Source organism: Schistocerca gregaria, chromosome 7, assembly GCF_023897955.1.
Source record: "Schistocerca gregaria isolate iqSchGreg1 chromosome 7, iqSchGreg1.2, whole genome shotgun sequence".
NCBI lineage: Eukaryota > Metazoa > Arthropoda > Insecta > Orthoptera > Acrididae > Schistocerca > Schistocerca gregaria.
The window spans coordinates 392,175,138-392,198,845 of NC_064926.1; the positions used below are offsets into that span (position 1 = coordinate 392,175,138).

The window sequence follows — 23,708 nt, forward strand, 5'->3', positions numbered from 1 at the left end:
TGCACCAGGAATTGCATGGCGATGACTCTGAATTTCGTGTACAGTTCTGCCACTGGGCACAAGAGAAATTACGGGACGATGACAGATTTAAAACATAGAACGTAGGTTCGTTTGAACATTTATTTCGGTTGTTCCAATGCGATACATGTACTTTGTGAACTTATCATTTCTGAGAACGCATGCTGTTACAGCGTGATTACCTGCAAAAAGCACATTAATGCAATAAATGCTAAAAATGATGTCCGTCAACATCAGTGCTTTTGGCAATACGTGTAACGACATTCCTCTCAAGAGCGAGTAGTTCGCCTTCCGTAATGTTCGCACATGTATTGACAATGCGCTGACGCATGTTGTCAGGCGTTGTCAGTGGATCACGATAGCAAATATCCTTCAACTTTCCCCACAGAAAGAAATCCGGGGACATCAGATCCGGTGAACATGCGGGCCATGGTATGGTGCTTCGACGACCAATCCACCTGTCATGAAATACGCTATTCAATACCGCTTCAACCGCACGCGAGCTGTCGGCCGCGGTAGCCGTGCGGTTCTAGGCGCTGCAGTCCGGAACCGCGAGGCTGCCACGGTAACAGGTTCGAATCCTGCCTCGGGCATGGATGTGTGTGATGTCCTTAGGTTAGTGAGGTTTAAGTAGTTCTAAGTTATAGGGGACTGATGACCTAAGATGTTAAGTCCCATAGTGCTTAGAGCCATTTTTCGCACGCGAGCTATGTGCCGGACATCCATCATGCTGGAAGTACATCGCCATTCTGTCATGCAGTGAAACATCTTGTAGTAACATCGGTAGAACATTACGTAGGAAATCAGCATACATTGCACCATTTAGCCTGCCATCGATGAAATGGGGGTCAATTAGCCTTCCTCCCATAATGCCGCACCATACATTAACCCGCCAAGGTCACAGATTTCCCACTTACAGCACCATCTATCACAAAGCGAACATTCAGATTTCTTTATGTACAAAACGAATATGTAATAAAAATGGAGGCTCCTATATAAAAAAAACACGCAGTTGAGGAAATGTCCGGGAATGCAAAGGCAGAGGCAGAGGCAAAGGAAAGGTGTGTTCTATCTTCTAGACAAGGCACGACTTCATACGTCACAAATGCTGCAGGAAACTATTTGGTAACGCGTGCTGGGAACTCCTAGCTTTTCCTCCTTGTATCTTTGACCTTTCCCTTTTAGGATTTTTGTCAGTTTGGTCCGATGAAAGAAGCTTTGTGTGGCATAAATTTCAATGGCAACGAAGAGGTACACAGATAGCTTCGAGATCAAGTGAAGAATACTTTCCGAGGAAGTAAGAAGACTTGTAAGAAGATGGGACAAGTGTGTACAAGCTCTTGGGGATTACGGGCAAACATAGGCCAAAACCTCACTAATTTAATAAACCATATTTGCTGTACAGCTGTTCGTTTAGTTATTGAATGACCCTCGTACGCATATCCTTCAGCCTCTACGTACTTGTATTTCCCCCGCATATACTGCAGATAAAATGAGGCAAACAACAGCTTAAACAGGGGCGCACAAACAGCCACTATTGTCACGCTACATGCGTACATGGAAGAGAAAGAACCCGTAATATATGCTACAATGAAAGGCACTCTCTGCGACGCATTGCACAGTGATTCGCAGAGTATTATCGTAGAAGGAGATGAAGCGGAACCAACATATACTTTGTAAGAAGAGTAAATTGAAGGTTTTTATGTCTGGAGCGTTTCACGAATGAACATATACTTTCTAAGGAGAGTAAATAGAAAACATTTTTTTAATCGGGAATGTTTCTGCGAAGGAGATTGCGCTCGTGCCTCCAGTGCGACAGAGTCTTCAGTCTTCGAGAACTTCATCAAGTCGATGTAGACGAAGAGGTAAAAGTAATTTCTGAGAAGCGTGGCTGTGGTGCGTAAGCGATTACGAAAGTGTTAGAGCCTTGCGGAGGAAAGTGATATTTACGTATTTTCGTCGGGGAGGATTTTAAAATTCAGCCGGTCGGTGTCGTCTAAATTACAAAACGTTTCGGAATTGTGTTGCCAGTCTCAGGCGGATCTGAAATACAGTGTAATTTGGAAGACGCCATCCAATTAAAAACCCGGAAGAAAGATAAACTAAGAGAATCAGTATTTCACAAAGACTGCAGCAAAATGTTACCAGGGGTCCTGCATTGACGCAATATCCCTTATTTGGCTTAAGTGTCCTGTTAGCCCGATAAAATATATACGGAACGTATATTGTCCCTCAACGGTCCCGTACAAAAATAGCTCTTAACATAACTAAAAAGAGAGCAAATGTGGACATTGTTGTTGTTGTTGTTGTGGTCTTCAGTCCTGAGACTGGTTTGATGCAGCTCTCCATGCTACTCTATCCTGTGCAAGCTTCTTCATCTCCCAGTACCTACTGCAACCTACATCCTTCTGAATCTGCTTAGTGTACTCATCTCTCGGTCTCCCTCTACGATTTTTACCCTCCACACTGCCCTCCAATGCTAAATTTGTGATCCCTTGATGCCTCAAAACATGTCCTACCAACCGATCCCTTCTTCTAGTCAAGTTGTGCCACAAACTTCTCTTCTCCCCAATCCTATTCAATACCTCCTCATTAGTTACGTGATCTATCCACCTTATCTTCAGTATTCTTCTGTAGCACCACATTTCGAAAGCTTCTATTCTCTTCTTGTCCAAACTAGTTATCGTCCATGTTTCACTTCCATACATGGCTACACTCCAAACAAACACTTTCAGAAACGACTTCCTGACACATAAATCTATATTCGATGTTAACAAATTTCTCTTCTTCAAAAACGCTTTCCTTGCCATTGCCAGTCTACATTTTATATCCTCTCTACTTCGACCATCATCAGTTATTTTACTTCCTAAATAGCAAAACTCCTTTACTACTTTAAGTGTCTCATTTCCTAATGTAATTGCCTCAGCATCACCCGATTTATTTGGACTACATTCCATTATCCTGGTTTTGCTTTTGTTGATGTTCATCTTATATCCAAAGAATAAGTCCACGGTCTGATTAAAGCAAACTCAAGGATGAACACTTAGCGAAAAAGTTTGGTTGGTACTATGTAATTCTTTCATATGACGAGCAGTTTGTCACCTCTACTTTCTTTGCACAGTGCCTATTACTTCCATGACAGCTTTACGTCGCCACGTTTAGACTCGTGGTTTTAGGCCGTTAGAGTCACAGGCTGCATTACTTGATCCGTTATATTGCAGACTTTTGACAGAAACGCGAAAAAGAAAGTATGTATTTAATGAGGAAATTAAAACAGAGTTCGCGTTCCTGAGATTAGAGCAGAAAAGTGAGAAATAGTTTTGCACTTTGAGTAAAATTACTTTTTCAATCCCCCATGCAGGTCGATCTGTTGTTTCAAGCAGAGCTTCGTCATTCCTTCAATCTCAAGGTACCTGCTGCAAAATTTTGCAGCTCATTACAGAGTTTGTGCTAGCTCTACCTGGCACTAACGTTGTTGCAGAAAGAGTGATCTCCATCACAAATGCTTTACGGACTCTTGAAAAGAGTAGGTTTAGCGAGGAAACTTTCAAGGAAATAATTATAAGTAAGATTCATTTTCAGGGTAATTCATGTACAGATTTTTATAAAATTCTGTTCCAAAATACATTACCGGAAGAAAAGTAATACACCCTTTTAGAGGCTTCCAGTCCGCTCAAGATTCATTATTGAAATAGAGCATATGGAATACGTGAAATGATTACATTTACTGATCAATAGCACAGGCGATTGTGAGCTACCAGGTATCGGTTCATGATGAAACACCCATACTAGTACTTGGTGCAGCCTCCGCAGGCGCTGATTCTGGTATGCAATCGATCGTACAGATGGCGAATACAGTCCATCCGAGAAAAAACAGAGCGATTCACATTAAGCCATCGGGCTGTATCAGTATGTTACTGTCCCGTTTCCTTACTTTCTATGGCCCTCCACACCAGTGGGTCTGGTAAGCATCTTCTCTGTACCACACTGCACCGTCTGCCACCTGGTACACAGCGACTGTGGATGTGCGGGTACCCTACAAACACTGCTTCGTTTCATAGCTGTCATGTCACCTTTGGCGCGGTTGTCCGTTGACCGGAATACCATCTTCCGTGCAGAACACGATCAGACGGACATCTGTTTGAAAGTTTGTACGATTATATCGTGAATTAGACACAGGGTGGGGAAATAGCGGCTTGTTACTTTAACTTTGGCCCCCAGTGTACTATCCCCTAGGTGGCATATGCCTTCATCGGATCAAAGTCACCGTTGTCTTTCCAAGTGATCTACACTCATGGTTATAAATTAAGGATAACTGCAGAATGAGGTGCCACACAACGTGGCACTACACAAAACTGGCGCTAATAGCATAGGCACATACGGAACACACACGACAGAGATCTGTAAGTCCACGGTATTGGTGATAAGTTGAGAAAACCGTCTCGAAAGACATGTGTTACAAGACGCCACTGTTTCCTGCGCATGTACCCCGACATCAGTATGGGATATGATCACCATGCACACGTACACAGGCCGCACGACGGGTTGGCGTAGTGTGGATCAGGTGGTCGAGCAGCTGCTGTGGTATGGCCTCCCATTCTTGCACCAGTGCCTGTCGCAGCTCCTGAAGTGTTCTAGGGGTGTGAAGACGTGCAGCGCTACGTCGACCGAGAGCATCCCAGACGTGCTCGATGGGGTTTAGGTTTGCAGAACAGGCAGGCGACTCCATTCGCCTGATATCTTCTGTTTCAAGGTACTCCTCCACGCTGGCAGCTCGGTGGGGCCGTGCGTTATCATCCATCAGGAGGAAGGTGGGTCCCACTGCACCCCTGAAAAGGCGGACATACTAGTGCAAAATGACGTCCCGATACACCGGACCTGTTACAGTTCCTGTGTCAAAGACACGTAGGGGTGTACGTGCACCAATCATAATCCCACCCCACACCATCAAACCACGACCTCCATACAGTTTCCTTTCAAGGACATTACGGGGTTGGTATCTTGTTTCTGGCTCACGCCAGATGAAAACCCGGCGAGAATCACTGTTCAGACTCTACCTGGACTTGTCCGTGAACATTATCTGGGACCACTGTTCCAATGACAATGTACTGTGTTCTCGACACTAGGCTTTTCGGGCTCTCCTGTGACCAGGGGTCTGTGGAATGCACCTTGCAAGTCTCCGACCGAATAATACATATCTGTTCAGTCATCTGTAGACAGTGTGTGTGGAGACAACTGTTCAAGTGGCTGCGGTAAGGTCCCGAGCAAGGCTACCTGCAGTACTCCGTAGCCGTCTGCGGGCACTGATGGTGAGATATCGGTCTTCTTGTGGTGCTGACACTGTGTACGTCCTGCCCGTACTGTATGTAGCGCCTGGACACGTTTCTTGTCTTCTGGAATCGCTGCCACAATTCTGCGATCACACTTTGTGGCACACGGAGGGCCCGTGCTGCGACCTGCTGTGTCTGACCAGCCCCCAGTCGCACTGGTATTCTACCCCTCATAACGTCATCAATACGTGTTCTTTGAGCCATTTTCAACACACAGTCACCGTTAGCACGACTGGAAACGTCTGCACACTTAATCTCTGCACCGTACTCTCACGTGCACCAGCACACCTCTGCGTATGTGGACTGCTGCCAGCGCCACCGTGCGGCGAACGCAGGTTAAATGCACCGCATGGTCATACCCCGAGGTGATTTAAACCCGCAAACCGCCCACCAGAGCGTTGTTTCACCATGTATCAGCATTATCCTTAATTTATGAGCATGTGTGTTTTTATTTTTTTACGGCACTATATGAAACTCCTAAATGGCATACAGTCTTTTGCTAAATTAATTTAGAGGGAGAAATAAGTAACATAAGTAAGTTACAATCATTGTCTACCAGAGTTAAAGACCTCGTTGTACTGTATTAAAGTGACATAATGCGTATGTCTGTGACAACAATAAAACAGTAAAATATTTACTCGATTGGCAATGTAAGGCTTTTTTTAAGTGCGAGATTTAACCAAAAGAAGAATCCTGGGGAAGTATAGCCCACCAACGAAGGAGGTAGCTTATAAATCCTCGTTTGAGCGATACTTGAGTATTGCTTCTCAGTCTGGGACCCTTAGCTGATAGGATTATTAGAGGAAACCGAAAAGAGTCAAAGAGGATCTGTAAGTATGTAAATGTCTGTATATGTAAACTATTTTTGCTGTCCTTGAATTGTAATACCAAGACATGCCCAACATCGTTGTAAAGGAGACCTATAGATAAATAAAACAGCAATTATTACTACTACCGTTTCGTCGTGATATCGCGTCGCGGGGGTGCACAGTCAACTACGGTAACTCCGAGAGCGTACGTTCCTAAAAGGGTCAAGCAACAAGTTGCTTTCTCCTATGTACATCTCACGAAAAGACAATGCAAGGAAAACTAGGGATTCCAGCTCACACAGAGACTTACCAACAATTGTTCTTCTCGTGCCACATTCGCGAGCGGAACACGAAAGGGAGGAAGTGACACTGGTGTGCAAAGTATCCTCTGCCACACACCCTAAGGTATTTACGGAGTATAGATGTGGATGTAGGAAGTGTTGGCCGCGTCTTTCGCGAAGACACGGCCAGCAGTGTGTTGTTGCCTAGGCAATCTCCGATGTGTGCGTGGCGGGTTGTCTGTTTAGTAGGCGGTGTCTGCAAACGACATGGAGCGGACACTTCTCCCAACAATTTCGTAGGCCGTTAGCACAAAGAAGCAACACACTTTAAGAAGCAATATTTTTAACAAGAATAATCTTTTTGCAAGGCATAGAACCGTGTTCACCAAAGGCAATCATAACAGTTGTGTAGTTGATACAGTGCGTCACTTCCATTTTGTTACTGATTTTGCGGTGACTGATCTGAGTAGGTTAACGCTGTTTCTCGGACCAGCACTGCTTTTGTAGAATTCGGAAAGGTAGAGATACAGCTGGGGGGAGAGTCACAACTTTGAGCCTTTATTTTCGAAGTGTTATCAGCTAATTTTGAGGTGGTGCACTTTGCATAAATGAGATTTGTTCGATCCATTACACTACATGCTCATTACCTTGTTAAGGCCTACTGCACAAGAAATGAAAACATTTCGTATTTTATTGATTGGCGATTCCATAGAGTGCTGTGTGCACGACGACCGTATGATAAATAAAATTAGAAGGAAGTCATCGTTGGCCGTAATTTTGATGATTTATTAATAGTAAAATCGATTTTCGATCACATAATGATCATCTTCAGTGCTTTAGCGTACAAATTAAAGCGTACCAGTGCCTACGAGCTTTAATTGGTACGCTAAAGCACTGAAGATGATCATTATGTGATCGAAAATCGATTTTGCTGTTAATAAACCATCAAAATTACGGCCAACGCTGACCTTCCTTCTAATTTTAATTTCGTATTTTATTGCTTATAACGTGCAAATATCTTTTGTTTTCATGCCCTATGCAGAAAAACCGCGGGGAAGTTCATAGTAAGTTGAAATCGACAGCGAATTTTTGACTCCGCAGCGGAGTGATCACTTTAATGAAGCTTCCCTACCATATTAAACTACGTCTCCTATCGGGAGTCGAACACGGATTTTTTAAAATCTCTTTCTTGGTCTTTCGATCTCTCACAGGTATTTACATGCAACAGATAGTCTGTAGTATTTAAGTCCTAAGATAGCATACTGAGCTTGTTAATTAGGTACAGTAAGTCTTGTTCAACATGTCTACAAGAGATACAATGAGTTAGAACTATGGTTCAGAATTACATGTTGTGTGGTCTCACATCAGGTCAGTAAAAGAATAAAAGAGTATGAGAAAGAGAGTAGAGCGTAACGTAAGCTACACGCGACACAGATGACCAATCATTAATACAGGATTAGGCAGATAAAAGTGGCCCGGACGAGTGGATGCGACTCGAGGTGAATGTATGCATATAACCACAACACGTGACACGCACACCGCTTGTATGCCCGCCACATGATGCACACCGGTTCAGACTGTGTCAGTGTGAGTGGAGCAGTGCAAAGGGGACAACGGTACTTACAGTGGAGCGGCGGGTGTTCGTCGTGGAAAGTTACGTGGCAAAAAAGTAGCGAAAACGGTGTGGTCATTTGTTTGCTGAGAAGTTTAACGCTGTCAAAATGCCAGAAAAGAGTGCCATGCGACGCTTAGTTCGAAAATAGCATCAGACAGGATCTGTTTTAAACGAGTCAAAAACATTCCGAACGTGCCTGCACACCAGAAAATATGACTTTAGTTCACCACGCGGTGTACCTGTGAAAATTCATTGCAGAGTGAAAGCACAGTACGGCGGTTCGTGTGTTTCCGTAATGCAGGAAGGGGCCCAACTTCTGTGGAAGACCTCCCGCGCCCGGACCAGGTACACATTGTGACAAGCGAAAGGTTGTTTTGGTAGAACTCTGAATCATCACGTAAAACACATGTTAGGAAAAACAGATGGCAGCCTGTGATTAACTGGAAAAAGAATTCGTTTACCAAAGAAGTGGCTTACGAAACACTTGCAAGACAGATTCTTGAATACTGCTCATCCGTCTGTTTCATGGTGAATGATGAAAAAGTTCTGAGATTTCACCGCAGATAGCGCTGAGTACAGTTGCCACCAGTCGATACCCATTGCATGTCTTGGTTTTCTTTAAACTGACACTGAATTAATACGGCCTTTACTTAGCGGAAGAGGAGGCAAGTTCAGTTAATATCGTCTTTTTTTCCCTTTCTTTGAGAATTTGGGGGGGGGGGGGGAGGGGATGCTATGCAGCTATCCTCTCTGCCTGCAGCTGGGTACGCCCTTGACCGTTGTACTATCGTCCTCAGTGAAACAATTTCTGTTGTTTCTTTATCCAGGAGCCTACTACCGAAAAACCAATGGTTTTAGTGATCACTTATGTCGCTGTGATGTTTAACTTGTCGCTTTTGGGATTTGACACGATTTGGAGGCTCATTATCAGATGGAGGTGTTGCAGGAACATTATTTTCCGGACCATCTCCAGCTAGAAACTAGGGTCGTTGGTACTGGCGAAAATAACGGAAATTAAGGTATAAATTAATGAAATGTCTACGAAACAAACTGATCGTTATGTTTTAGTATATTTACATTGCACTGCATCTTGGCATCCACGCCAAGTTCATCCCACTAAAGTTCGTTTTAGCCAACATACACACACACACACACACACACACACACACACACACACACAACATCTGGGTGCCCATATTGACCTCAGATTCAAAGAGCATAAAGATGTTGGATACTACACTTTGCCAAAAGATAATCTCTGTAATGCGATTCATTAAATTACAGAATAAGAAATTTACAAGAGTAGATAATGGCCGCAAGTGTGTCCTGTAACACCAACATCTGTTGATGAACCTACAGTGCCTCGAAAACTCGTCAATAATGCAATAAACCGTATCAGATTCATAAAGCGACTGGTTTAATTTAAATCACAGTTACTGTCCGTCTTTCAAATGGTTCAAATGGCTCGAGCACTATGGGGCTTAACATCTGAGGTCATCAGCCCCTTAGACGTAGGACTACTAAAACCTAACTAACCTAAGGACATCACAAACATCCATGCTCGAGGCAGGATTCGAACCTACGACCGTAGCAGCAGCGCGGTTCCGGACCGAAGGGCCTAGAACTGCTCGGTCACATCGGCTGGCTGTCCGTATTTCACAATGGATATAATGAGTGGTTCTATTGATTTAAAGTAACATTTTTTCTTCTGCCAGTCACCGTTCTTATTTATCTATTTTCGGCATGACGCGCTGCGGAAAATAATCGGCATTATCAACTTTTTGTCTGTGGTGTATGAGCTGCTGCATTATTCTGGTGTCTTTAGGATTTCTTGCTTTCCTCTTAAAAAAGTTTACAGTCGATTGTCAACTGTGTAACTGATGGTCAATGTGTGTTGACATTCTACGTAATAAGACACTGAAAGGACGTCACGACGAAAATAAATAATGATAAATCGTGAATGGGAACAGCAAATATTATTTTACAACGCAAAAACCATTGGATAAAATTAAGTTAAGAAATTTCTTTCTGTAACTGGACACTAGTGGTTGAAGGCCTAAGTTTTTGTGCCTCGTCAGATTTCCCGCGAGACTTACGCCGTGCACTGCTGGGAAGTGTACGAGAAATAGGACAGGAGTAAGCAGGGGGACAATGGCTGCTGCCCTCGCTGGCACCAGGGCAGCTTTTGTTGTGCTCCGCCGCTACTAGGAAAGCGCACTCGCCTCCACCTGTCGCCAGCAACAGATCTTTTCCTCGTAGCACGCCCGTGCCAGCCAGCTCTTGCGTCACAGGCGCGGCCAGGGATTTACCGCGGGATCCAGTGCGCATGCGCCGTAGTTCGGCAGGCGGTCGCCTCGGCGCTGCGCGCGGAACTATATCAGCGGCGCGGGTGCCGCCGCGAGGCATAGTCTGCGACTGGCATCAGGAGCGGAACATTGACTCGTCGGTGATCGATCAGTGCTTTGCTAAACAGCAGCGACATGCCGGTGCAAGAGGTCGAAGGCTGGAGCGTGGAGCGCAGCTGGGGTACCGAGACGATGAGCGGGCCGATGACCATGATCGGGCCGGACAAGAGGCGTGCACAACCTGTGCAGGTAGGTCGCCTGTGATCTGCTTCTCTGATTTATAAGTCACGGCTGGTGTTTTGTTCCGCAGTTCAGTGTGACGCCATTTGTACCAACAGTAAGTGAACCTTCCACTATTGTTTAGACACCGGAAACTTCCGTACAGCAACATATCATTCCTAACCTACAATTTTGAGCTATTAGGTTGTTTCATGCTTCAGATGTTCTCCATCACAGCTGTTTGGTACCGCTACTGGGATCTGCAAGAACACTCTGAGTGACTTAACCGATTACACATGAGGGGTGCTCCTCAATCTCAGTAGCGGAACTGATGAGATGGATCGCCACTGATGTACGATGCGGGCTAATAGAGCATGTAATTGTAAGTTTTATGACGAGACAAAACCGCTCTCGGTTCCCGGCCGGACACACTGTTCTAGTCTGCCAGGAAGTTTCAAAAACGGCGCACACCGCTCTGCAGAGTGAACAATTCGTTCTATATCACAATAGTACCGAAAGTTTACTAACGGAAAAATAACACAACGTTTAAAATTTTTTGTTTGTAAAATGTCTACAGTTCGGTAGTGATTCCAGATTTGAAACCGAACTTCTTTTTGAGCTTGCATTACAAACTTCCACAATTTACGTGAAGTGAAGTGCATAGGACTGCTTATTATCTTGGAGTGTTCTGAAAGGATTCCCGTGGTTAAACAGTCTCCGACGAAAGATCACATAAGGTGATCCCTTCAAGGCGAGGTGGTTCAGAATCTCAATAATTAATAAGAAAAGTTTTTCATTTATCGTAACATCGTCGCAATCAGCTGACAGTGCTCCTGGGAATATCCAGACTAATTTATTTGAAGTCTTTGCTCACAGTTTTTTCAAAAGCCCAGAGGATAAGTATCGTAATCGATACACATTATTGGATCTGTGGCATAACATGTAGAAGTCTCCCTCTTTTTGCCACTGCATGTTATTAATTATATGGAATTTAAAAAAAATTATGATTAAATGATGCGAATATAATAGTTTGAGGTGAGATTTTGTATTATCACTACACAACCTGTGAAGAACAGTGGTTAACGATTGGTTGGTTGATTTGGGGGAAGGGTAGTGGTTAAGGAAAGAGGTAATGACCTGGGTACCACACCAGTCTTCTACGGCAGCCATATGACCTTCCTGTTACTTAAGCTCTGTTGAGGGGTTGACGAACTCTGCGGGATTGTTGATGCACTTCTCCAATGGGCTGGATGTAGTTCAATGACAACACTTTGTCGTTACTTTCATCTTCATTTAGGCCTCCCATCGTTTGCCAGAATTACGTTCCTTCACCTTTGACAAAGCTGTGGGGAACTTTTTTAACACGCCTTTCCCCAATGAGATAGTGAGACATTTGCATTTTTGATCTATTTTTTTGCGTCAGACATTTCGTTTACCGTTTTACAAGACATAAAATTAGGTATAAGGAAGGACCAATACTAAGCTTATGTACTAAACCAATACTAAGCTTATGTACTAGTTTGATTGTCGGCTAAATTAATTTATTGGGGCGGATTTTAACTTACAAAGAAACGCAAAAGCTATTATAAGTTAAATAAATTCGGTTTACACAGAGTAGACATGTCTTAGTGATACAAGGCCAGTGAGCGTGTTGTAAAATTGTTACGTTATACACATCAGCCTCAGCTTACACGAATGATAACGTTACCGATTTCGACTTGTTAGCAAGTCATTACCAGGTCTGTTTAGAAAGAATAAAAAAACGAGCTAGTGCAATTCTAGGAAACAAAATTACAAATCAAACTTCTATTCAACTATACGTTCATGAACACGAACATAGCAATACATGAAGAGAGACTGAAAGGCGCTCACAATGTAAAAATATGACTGCTTTGATAGTTGGGACGTCGTATTATGATGCATTTAACTGTAGGCTTCAGTTCAAGAAATGACTACGCAGAACTATGAACACTGCTAGCGCCTCTCCGTGTGTCTTCATTTCACGTGTTTGTATGTTACATCTTCATGTACGTGTAGTTGTGTACAGAGGTTTGACTTGTAATCAGAACATACCATCGGATGGCGTCTTTATAATAAGTTGAAACCGTCGTTGGTACCTTTAGTGAGACCTGAGGCTGTTAGCGGAAGATGACTCAATGTATAGTAGGCGCTTGCAATAAGGACGTGCAATGTTCGACGTTCGAGCAGTGTGAATAGCTGCAAATGTATGAATGTTATTTCAGTACTTATGTCAGAACCACACACACAAAGATTCAATAATGAAAGGAGACGTTCGAAACTATTTAGTCACCATTAACTGAATTGACAGTGCATCTGAAATAATTTATGTATTTATTAATTTTTTCTATCATAACTCCGCAGAAGGAGTAGTAATTATCTATATAAATAAATAAAATAAATATTCCTTCAACTTGCTATTCGCAAGATTCAGAGAATAATGACTTATCTGAAACACTGTGTGCATACTGAGGGTGAACGATAACTGTTTACAATCTATCACATTGATCACAGTAGTATAGAGGACGTCGAGACGAACGATTTGATATACGACACTTTTGATGTTTCAAGTCTGGAAATTACCTCAAACTGGCCTACATACGCCATCTCAACTGAACATCTTCTTGCCTTTTGGGCTTAGTCCTTTTTCTTTTTTTTATTTCGTTAACATTAGTAGTTTCATCTTACTTGTGAGGCAAATGAAACACGAAAATACTTTTTCAAAGGTTACGCAAAAGCTTATTACGTTTGCAGTTTCGCCCAAACTTAACTCTTACAAGCAACAAGAATGCCAGAAAAGCAAAACTATTTAATTGCTAAGTCTGTGCTATACACAAAGGTCAGTATTGCAATTTTTAAATGCTAAAGAAGGCGTGTTTAATATTGATGCAACGTTCCATCAGACATGCATGCATGTCCGAAGGAACAGGCCCTGCGGCGACTTCAGCCGTTATGAAATACAGGGAATGTATTCACAGTTATGAATGTGGACCACCATCAGTTATGTAATGGCATGATGACAATGAAAATTTGTGCCGGACAGGGACTCGAACCCAGGTTACCCGGTTATCGCGATCAGTCATCTTACCGTTCTACGAGCACATATCACGGCCAGACCTAAACTTCCATATGTCGTCGACGATGTGCCTACAACCTGCACCTGTACATCCATTATGTGTATTCCCGTGCAGGGGAAAAACTTTAATTGAAAGTCGGTTGCCCAGTGTTGGCGGATAAGTACGATATTACACTGCATGTCCGAAAGAAACACTGCAGCGTTCATCTTAGCAACTCGAGCACTGCAGTATCGTATGTATCCACTGATACCAGGCAGCGACTTTCAATTAAAATGACGTTCCCGGTACAGGAATTTCATACTGTGTGTAAAAGTGCAGGCTGTGACGCAGGAATGACGATGTATGGAACTTTGGATCTGGTGTGAAGTATGCTGTGATAGCCTAATGGAAACGACATGTCTGAAAGAACAGATACTATGGTGGATCGTGACAGCTGCGAGGAATGAAATTACAATGAATCACAAACATCAGATGTGTACTGTACGTTGACAGAAGTCAACGGGGAGGGTTGAAAGCGTGAGTCCGACCGAGATTCGAACCGGGGATCTCCTGCTTACTAGGCAGGTGCTCAAACACGTACGCCACCGGCTGCGCGGACTTATTCCAACCACGTCTACACCCCCCCCCCCCCCTCCCCCCAGCAGACCCACATTCTCTACATGCTCCACTCACTACGAAAGTACGTAGTATGTGTAGGTAGATGAAAAAGTTGAATAATCAGTACAAATAGCAAATAAAATGAATTTTTAATAGCAGTTCCAAATTTCGTCCCTTGGACGAAAATGGGAATTGAAAGGGGACGAGCCGGTCGGAACGGTCGAGCGGTTCTAGGCGCTACAGTCTGGAACCACGAGACCGCTACGGTCCCAGGTTCGAATCCTGCCTCAGGCATGGATGTGTGTGATGTCCTTAGGTTAGTTAGGTTTAAGTAGTTCTAAGTTCTAGGGGACTGATGACCTCAGATGTTAAGTCCCACAGTGCTCAGAGGCATTTTTGTTTTGTTTTCTCGATTGATCTGTGTTCAGTTTTTCAAAGCCTATGCACTGTGCCAACTTATAAATCTGAGGGGGGTGCGATGGGGAGGTTCCTTCGTTAGTACCAAGAGCGCCGGTTGACGTTCCGCTGCTGTTGCAGGTGAAGGTGTACCGCACGTCGCTGGAGCACTTCGCTGTGGTGTTCCCGCAGAAGAAGGTGTGCCGGCCGCTGGGCGTGGTCAACCTGCGGCACGCGACGCTGTCGCGCCTGGACGGCGACGGCGCCGGCGCCGCCCCCGCCTTCAGCGTGCGGCACAAGGGCTGCGACGCCGCCGACGCCAGCCTCACGTTCGTGGCGGCGACGGCGCGCGACCTGGACGCCTGGCTGCACGCCTTCAGCTCCCGGTCGGCGTCGCCGGCGGCGCTGCCGCTGCCCGCCGTCGCCGAAGACGAGGAGGCGTAGGCGGGCCCCCGGCAGAGGGCGCCAGACTCGAGCGCCACCCGCGAACGCGCTTCTCCGCTGGCGGCCGCGGGAGCGACGCCTGGACGAGGGATCGCAACTCTGGCAGGGCAGAAGCTGCTCAACGTGCGTCCTGTGCACGAGCATCCTGGAAACCCGTTGCCAGTCCTCGCAGAGTTGGTGCCGGCGTCGCTTTCTTCGGGAGACGTCTAGCGTGGAGCCTACTGCGACGCCCCTACGAGGCATCGCAGACGACGTGTCGGTTTCCACCAGTCGCCTGATCCCCCCCAAGTACAAAGAAGACTGTCTCGTGTTGGCAGCTATTCCACAATCGACGTGAAGAACGACCTGTTTCCGTTCCCGTTTCAACCTACTCACTTCATTCTGTTCTCGCCCAGACTCCAAACTGCAACCAGACAAAGGAAACTATACGACCGGACGCAAATATATCCACAATTTGCCAGAGACTGTTGCAGTTAACTTTACCAGTGCCCCATGAAAATTGTTCACTGCAAATTGCCCATTAGCTCCCACCTGTGTGTAAATAAATGGAGTAGAAAACGTATCAAGTGTCAAAGTGTAAGGAGTAGTTTAAAACTATAATTATAGCAATGGAACTGATGTTACAATATCCTTGTGCGCTAACTCCTTACCAGCTCACATGATTAACAAACAGTAAAACCTTTTCAATACTTGACTATAATACGTTAACTCGTTTGCACTGGCGTCTTATTTCTGAACACTGCCAGACTCTTTCTCTCAGTCACTGGTAGTGTTCACAAAATTCTAAGTATATTGGAACAAATAAGCCCTAGGTCACAAATATTAAGTCAAAATTGACCTGGTTTCGATGCTACTATGAGTGTCGTCTTCAGAATCAGACTAACTGTTCTAAAACAGTTAATGTACTATATACCTAATATGTTTTAGAGCAGTTAGTCTGATTCTGAAGACGACGCTTATAGTAGTGTCGAAATCAGGTCAATTTTGACTTAATATTTGTGACCGAGGGCTTATTTGTTCCAATATAATTCTGACACGGTCACTCAACCTTAGCAGCTATGTTCAAAATTTTAAATCTAAGTATATAAAACGCCCTTGAAACGAACTAGAAAGATAGTTTTCATGTAGTGGGTATAGTGAAGGCTAACCAGTAAGTTTTCGTGTAGACACTACTGTAAAGTTTAAACAGAATGGAGAGAGATGTTGCGTGAAGAAAGATCTTGTTTGGTAGAAGTAACCCTACACTTGTTTCGTGTATGTAAATTTGTTGCTGTGATAAAACATGGTTACTTTCATGTTCTTTTTTTGTCTAAATGTAGACAATCTGTGATATATAGTTATAGTTCCTTTTTTATAGTTATTTGTAATAATGTTATTGCAAATTGTCATATTTCTGCACTCTTTCCTTCAGTTTCTGTAAAATATCGTGATTTCTGTAATATTAGCTAAACTGTGAGAGTTCAAATTCTATCAGCAGCATTCAGAAGTTAAGCTAATCAGTGTGCATGACCTGAGAAGTCGTGTAATTTGAATATCCTTGCCTGTAAACTGTACATCTGTTCTTTTTTCACGAAACTGTTAATAGCAGTTGTCTTTAGATCTCTACTGATACCTATAACAGAAGTTAATACACTGTTATAAAACAACTATTTAATGAATAGTAAGAGTGCTTTTGTTTTTTATTTTTAATTAATAAACAAGGTTAAAATTATTCTCATTTTTGCCTTTTTGATGAAATATTTTCCATCACCTTTCCTGAACCGCACCTTTGAGGATGTTAAATGACATGAAAGCTCACGAGATTGAAACAAATAGAAGCTACTAAATCAGGTTGAATGTTTTAATGTTTTGTTTGTTACAAATTATGTGAACTGAAAGATGATAAGACTAAAAAACATAAATTATTTTAATGTCACTGTCTTTCTACAACAAATATTGTGGATCAGCCAACGATTGCACACCACCATCTCCTTATGTGTCTTTCTTGCAAAGTCTCTTGAGTAGTGTGTGTGTGTGTGTGTGTGTGTGTGTGTGTGTCTACACTGTTGTAATTAAATTGGGATGGAGAGTAAGTCAAATGTTTTTTATCAGAAAGAATGATGTCAGACGCTACAACCATCTGAACAGGTGATATCAAAACCGATACAAGTATATTTTTCTTAATTTTATAGGAGATAAAAAACCTTTGTTAGTTTTCTAAACTGAGAATAAATTCTGTCTACTGCATATGCACATCTGACACATTAACATTTTAATTTGAGTTCAAATTACACTTTCTAAAATAATTGAAATGGTATACTTTGTTTTAGCAGTCAATGAATAATAATTGAAAGAAAATAAAATTACTTTCAGCGAAGTCAGACACTTTATCATCAAAATATAATTCTATCTGTATTTTCCAGGTGAAAACTAAACATGACACTATTACAAAACCTTAACATTTTCAACATTCCTGTAAAAAAAAAATACAAAGCAACACGACGAAAATTTTACGAAAAGACTAGGTGAAAATATGAAATTCAAAGAAATTTCGTCTGTAGTGTTATATTTTATGTCAGTAATTGGTCACAAGAAGGTGTTCGTAACATCTGCGCAAATCCGGCGGTATATATTGTTGAGGTAGACAAGTGTTTTCCTAGTATAAACACTACATTTGCCTTTTAATCAAAAAATTTGATTTCAGGCATTTTCTTCCTCGAACTTTTTTAAATCTCTGTAACGTAGAGAGCTGCAAAGTGTGATCTTTTGAGGTTGTTGGGGCTTTTTGAGCCTGACTGAGGGATACAAGCCATCAGTTAATTTGCTGACAGTAACAAGTCGTTTGTACTGTGAATAAAATCGAATTCCATGTATTTCAAAGCTAAAATTAATCTTTCTATTGGTTAATAACGATCTTTCCCAGTGAATCCATAGTTGGAGAACTTGTCTTTTCACCAAGTATAGAAATAATAACAATAAAAAAGGATTTCGGTACTTGAAATCAGCTCATGGTTGATAATGGCTTCTTAATCTTTCAGAATACATACAGGGGCGTTTCCATTAAATTTCGTCGTCATTTTATGAAAATTTCAAACATTATGAAGGAACAAATGACCTCTAACAAGAAAATAATAATGGATTATTTAACTTTTTTCCCCTCTGGAAACCATTATGGAATATCTCCACTGATGTCAGATTCTCCATTACATAGGACAGTCTTTTAAAGCTGACAGTAATGTGAGCACATTGTTGTAAGCATGTCCTTTGTTAATACCCATCCCGCCTGCACTGCATCGTGATTGGGGCAGAAAACACGCGAGTCGCTTAATTACTTTGCTCCTGAAGTCACTGCAGTTTTCTCTGGGCCTTTAACTTCGCGACGAAGCACTGGGATAGCTGAATTTATACGCACACCGTGTGTTGATCCCGTAGAGAAGTCGATTAATGCGAGAAAATGTGTTACGAAAAATTCAGGACTTGTGAGTCACTGGTTCGATTACTTTCCTGAAACGTGCATGCATAAATGATATCATTGCTTTATTCCTGCGTTGGCATCAGATAGGACAGAACGCCTATCTTGTGTTATCGATTATTAACCGATAGTGAAATAATCTACACCACGTTAATACGACAATACTGAACAAGAACTTCTCCGCTCTGAAGACAATACAGGGGTATAACATTAATGTCACGGGTTAGGTCTAATTGTTACGTCAACCTTAAAAAAACTATATTAGTTCCGTTGTTATTTAAGTGAGGTCGACGTTTTACCACGTGTCTCGTGTCGTTGTCCGCTTCCAGAAACCTGATTGTGATGTAAACAATTCGATTTTTGCGTTTTACATCTTGATACGTTTAACGACCACCTCACCTGTTGTACAGCCGCTGCATGCGACACTCACTACATTAAGGTGAGTAACGATTTCTTAATCGCGAAGAGTGAAAGGCGGAACAGAAGACTGAGTCACGAACAGTCACAATTACGAATGTGATTTTAAAACACTGTAGTTGTGTGTTGATAATAACCGCACATTTGCGTAGCACATAGTTATGCAAAGCAAACGGACGAAATATCTTACATAAGGTTAAATGACCGCTTTTCACACTGCTGGAAGAAACAACTACACTCTCTGCTCTGTCACACACAACTACCCACCAATGCGCGTTACTCTTGCGAACAGTACGTTCGGTTCTCTCCGACAGTGTGTGCTCTCCTACAAGGTTCGATCACAACTATGCTGTCTCACTTTCTGTTTTAATACTGTCACAGGAATAACGTCAGTAGATGGTGCTTCTAACAAAAGCTCCACTGCTTGAAATCTTGGCAAACATACGCGTCAACAATTTCTATCAACATACATACAAACAATGGAAAAACAACAAACAGTTAAAATTAACAGCATTACTGGAAAATCTGGATGATGATACGAAAAAAAGATTCTACAGAAATTAATACAAGTATTGTCATTGACCTGCAGTAACACTTCGAACAACGCTGTTCATATTGTAGATAAACTAACTATTACTCGTTACTTGCAGCTGGATCTTATTTTTTTCTAAACAATGAAGGTAACCTGAAAGTGTTGGTATGGAAGACTTTGAAACACTATCAAACGACTCAATAAATTCTTTTAGTTAAAATAATTATTATGATAATCTTTTACCTGTTTATACTTTGAAGATGACAAACTGTCACGTGAAACAGCGATGAACTGATAACTGAGTAAGAACGGTTACAAATACGGATAATATACTTCCAGAAATGTCATTTAGTATACAAACAATATTCAGTCCAGACATATCAGTTGGGAAGTACGGTGCTCAAATGTTCTTTGATTGAAATTTTAATACACTTACTCATTTACAAATGAGGGGCGTGTCATACCACAAAATTTTTGAGTAAAGTTTATTTGACTGTCAAAAAGAGACTCCTCTACTTTAATACTGTAACACTATGTACTTCAAGTCTTTTGTGAACTAATTACACGTTGCCTACACACTACTATTTTCTACGTTCGCAATGCATAGTATTTGTTATCTTCTTTATACTAAAATTTACCGTAATAACGTCCCACATTAGCCATAGTAACGATGACAACAACGACACATTCCCGCGACAGATGATCTATAACGGTTCGTGTCACAGACTCATTCCTTTGCTCCCTGCATGTCTACCCACATCATTCAGCAACCATTTCGTAATACTAACAAGAAAATAAATCAAACTAAAATCAATATTTGCACCTTTGCATGACAATTAACAGCATCTGCAGAACAAAAATTACCCAAAAATTCGTTTAATGAGTTTTACATAGTTGCGTCCCTGTCCTACGATGCCTACGCAGACTTCATGTGTTTTCCCATTACGTTACCCTTTCATCCATACGCATCTATTCACCCTTTCATTTACCTCAGTGTGCCTCATTAGGTCCATTCTGACTCCTACAATTCTTGTAGCCTAATGTCTCCGTCTCTGCCTTCACGTTCAGTATAACCACCGCTCAAGTCTTCCAATATTACTTTCTTATTATTTTTAATCACTCTTTCTTTGAGATGAATGTAATTTTAGGGTCGCCATATTAACCAAAACAACGACGTTTCAGCCATTTTATTCATTTTCATTATCATTCCTTTACTTACCAGTACCACTGCCGGTATTGTGACTGTTGTTATTCTAAAATATATCTATTATCGCTCATGTTAGCAGGTAACTAGGGTGTGAGGGTGAGGGGGTAAAAGTATACTTCCTTGGTTTTACGGCATATTTTTAAAACTTGCAGCATTATTACATCAATTACGCATGCAGTACCCAGTCTGACATCTTGGTAACATTGTGTAATAGTCTCGGGAAACCCGTTACCTTTGGATGCTTGCCGTATTGAGCCCCTATTTTCAGTACGACCAAAAGTTTGGTATTCATGGCTGGCGAATTGATGGTCTCGGTCAGAAAAAAAAGGATTATACTCGAAATGCGTTTGAGAGGTAGGTATGTTTGAAAAAAACCATTACCCAAAGAAAGAAAAGTTATAGACAAGAAAAATTAAGCTCTCTAATATGATACAAAAAAGAGCATCATGAACCTCAAAACAATCTCTTCGAAATCGATCACAGGACAAGGGGAATTTCCGTGCATACACACACAAAACTGTAACCAATCAAAAATACTGAATGATAGACAAACATCAGAAATTATACTAAAACTTAAATTAATAGAAATATGATAGAAGACTGTCATTCCAAACAGCTTACATCTCAAGTCGCCGCTAATAGAACAACCTCACAACGACTTCTTGATAGAATAGAACAAAACATATATGAATGAAATATAATACACACTTCTCCTCTTAAACTAATGCAGATAGGTACACAAGCGCAAGATACATAAATTCGCAATTTCTTTTGTTGACAACACTCTAGAATACTCATGGCAAAATAAACCGATAGAATGTCGTATGCTACAGAAGTGTTTACAAACAAGAAAACCACACAACAGATTGGCAACTGTCCACATGGGATGAAGGTCAGGCGTTAGAGTGCAAAACACAGACGGAAAACAAGTTGCTAGCAAAAGGACGAAAAAAGGCATGATATATGCGCAGGCATAGCTTTAAATTGCTAACCATCGCAAAAATGTTAACACCGAACATACTTTTTATTTTTTTATGGTGTGTCGTGTCTTACTTGTGCCTGCTCACCTTCAACTAGTTTGGTTTTGTGAGTCAACGGTTGTATTTTCCTGAAGCTGAGGCCATTGGGTCAGTTGATAAAATTCACCTGTCTTGAATATCTCCTTTTGATGAATGCAGTACAGTAGGATATACCTGCCCCTTTACATTTTGCAGTGTCAGGCAGCGACAAACTGCGTCCAGTTAAAGGTTCATTAGGATATCTTTTCGGGCTTTGATCGACTCTGGCGCTCTGGATTCAACATCTACCTGCAACGAACCTTGCCGTTGATGTGTCGATGTATGTTTTTTTTTTCATTTTCGTTGTTTCTTATGTTTTTACTAAATTCTTATCACTGAAAATTACGTGAATTGATAAGACATGAGGAGGTTCTCTGCAGAACCGGCGAGGAAAGGAATGTATATTGAACGCTAATCAGCAGAATGGATGCAATGGTAAAACGCGTGTGAAGATTGCCATTGTACTTCTGGGCGAAAAAAGTTGGAGGCGACAGAGATTGGAGTATACCCAACAAATAATTGAGGATATTAAGTGTAAATATTGCTCTGGGCTAAGATCAAGAGAGGAAATGGCGGCGGCATCATACTAGCCATCAGACTGATGATTCCTCAAAAATTACTCTCTTCTCCCTCCCCCTCCCCCCCCCCCCCCCCCAAAAAGAAATTACATCAACATTTTTCGGCGTCTGCGTCACTTTCTTGGCACCATTGAAAATCCTGTGCACCCTCTTTTGCAGTTTAACGCAATTCTGTCAGCCTCGTGGTACCTTTCTGCAAGTGCAAGAGTTGTGCAGTCTGGTACGCTAAACACAAGTAAAAACATTCCGCCAATATTCTGAAATGCGCGTTAACAACTGGAATGTGAAGCGGGGGGTGTTGACTTCGGTCAGAGTAGCCTGTCAGTGACTGAGGAAAACAGGAGATTTTCGTGCTTGGGTAGCTCAGTTGGTAGAGCACTTGCTCTCGAAAGGCAGATATCCCGTGTTCTAGTCTGGATCTGGCACACAGTCGTAATCTGCCAGGAAGTTTCAGAAGATTTTCAAGTTTGAACATCCAACTGCTTTATTTTTTACTCCTGGTGACAAGTACGAGAGGCGTCCAATAAGTAATGGAACACTTTTTTTCCCTAGAAGCAGGTTGGAACGTCCCATGCGCCTAGCTCCAACCATCTAGCTGCAACTGCCATTCCGCGTTCAAAGTGTGTTAATTCCTGTCATGTGGCCATATTCAAGTCGGTAACCTTTTCACGTGAGTCACCTGAGCACTAATGACAGCTTTGGCAATGCACTGCCCTTTTATACCTTGTATGCGCGAAACTACCGCCATGAGTATATCCTCATATCATTAACCCATGACTTTTTGTAACCCCATTGTATGCCTAAATGGTAAGGAATTGAAATGCTGAAATTGTACTTTATAATTAGTCGCACTAGCGTCTTGTTGTCCAGCGCTGCAGTTTTCTATACCATGCCAACAAACCCAAGTCTCCCATTTTCTTCCCAGTTACAGATGTCGCGTGTCCGTGCAATGTTAAATAGCTACTTAGTATAACCCTGAATATTTCAGCAATGTTTAGTGTTCCTGATGTTCACTACTTGTCTCTATACAAGTTCAGAGCATTGAAAGAGTAATGTTTCTAAGTCCATTGGAAGTTTGAATAAGGGAATAAGCGCAAAAAAATCGATTTTGGTTTTTATTTTCACCAACCGCGTGTTAGCATATAGATGAACATTTTGACCCATAAAAAGTTAACGAAAACCAGTCATTTGCCGGTTTAATCGGACTTGGAAATATTCATTTGTTTGAAGAAGTAAAATATTCCAATTTAAAGTTGGTGCACTTTCAAAGCTGTGGGAGCGCGATCAACTCATGTTCGTATCTGTTGTTCATTTGT

The 23,708-nt window shown here is 42.1% G+C and overlaps 1 protein-coding gene across 1 annotated transcript; it reads left to right on the forward strand.

Moving 5' to 3' along the window:
* Positions 1 to 10,390: 10,390 nt before the first annotated feature.
* LOC126281818 (uncharacterized) lies at positions 10,391 to 16,860 on the forward strand. Its single transcript, XM_049981047.1, has 2 exons — positions 10,391 to 10,647; positions 14,847 to 16,860. Exons 1-2 carry the CDS (start codon positions 10,534 to 10,536, stop codon positions 15,147 to 15,149), a joined length of 417 nt encoding a protein of 138 aa, XP_049837004.1. The 5' UTR covers positions 10,391 to 10,533; the 3' UTR covers positions 15,150 to 16,860.
* The last annotated feature ends 6,848 nt before the right edge of the window (positions 16,861 to 23,708 follow it).

Bases quoted from the DNA above. Each gene is read 5' to 3' on its own strand.
- LOC126281818 (XM_049981047.1), top strand. From the start codon at position 10,534: ATGCCGGTGCAAGAGGTCGAAGGCTGGAGCGTGGAGCGCAGCTGGGGT. The intron at 10,648-14,846 runs GTAGGTCGCCTG...CTGCTGTTGCAG, and splicing joins GGCGTGCACAACCTGTGCAG to GTGAAGGTGTACCGCACGTC.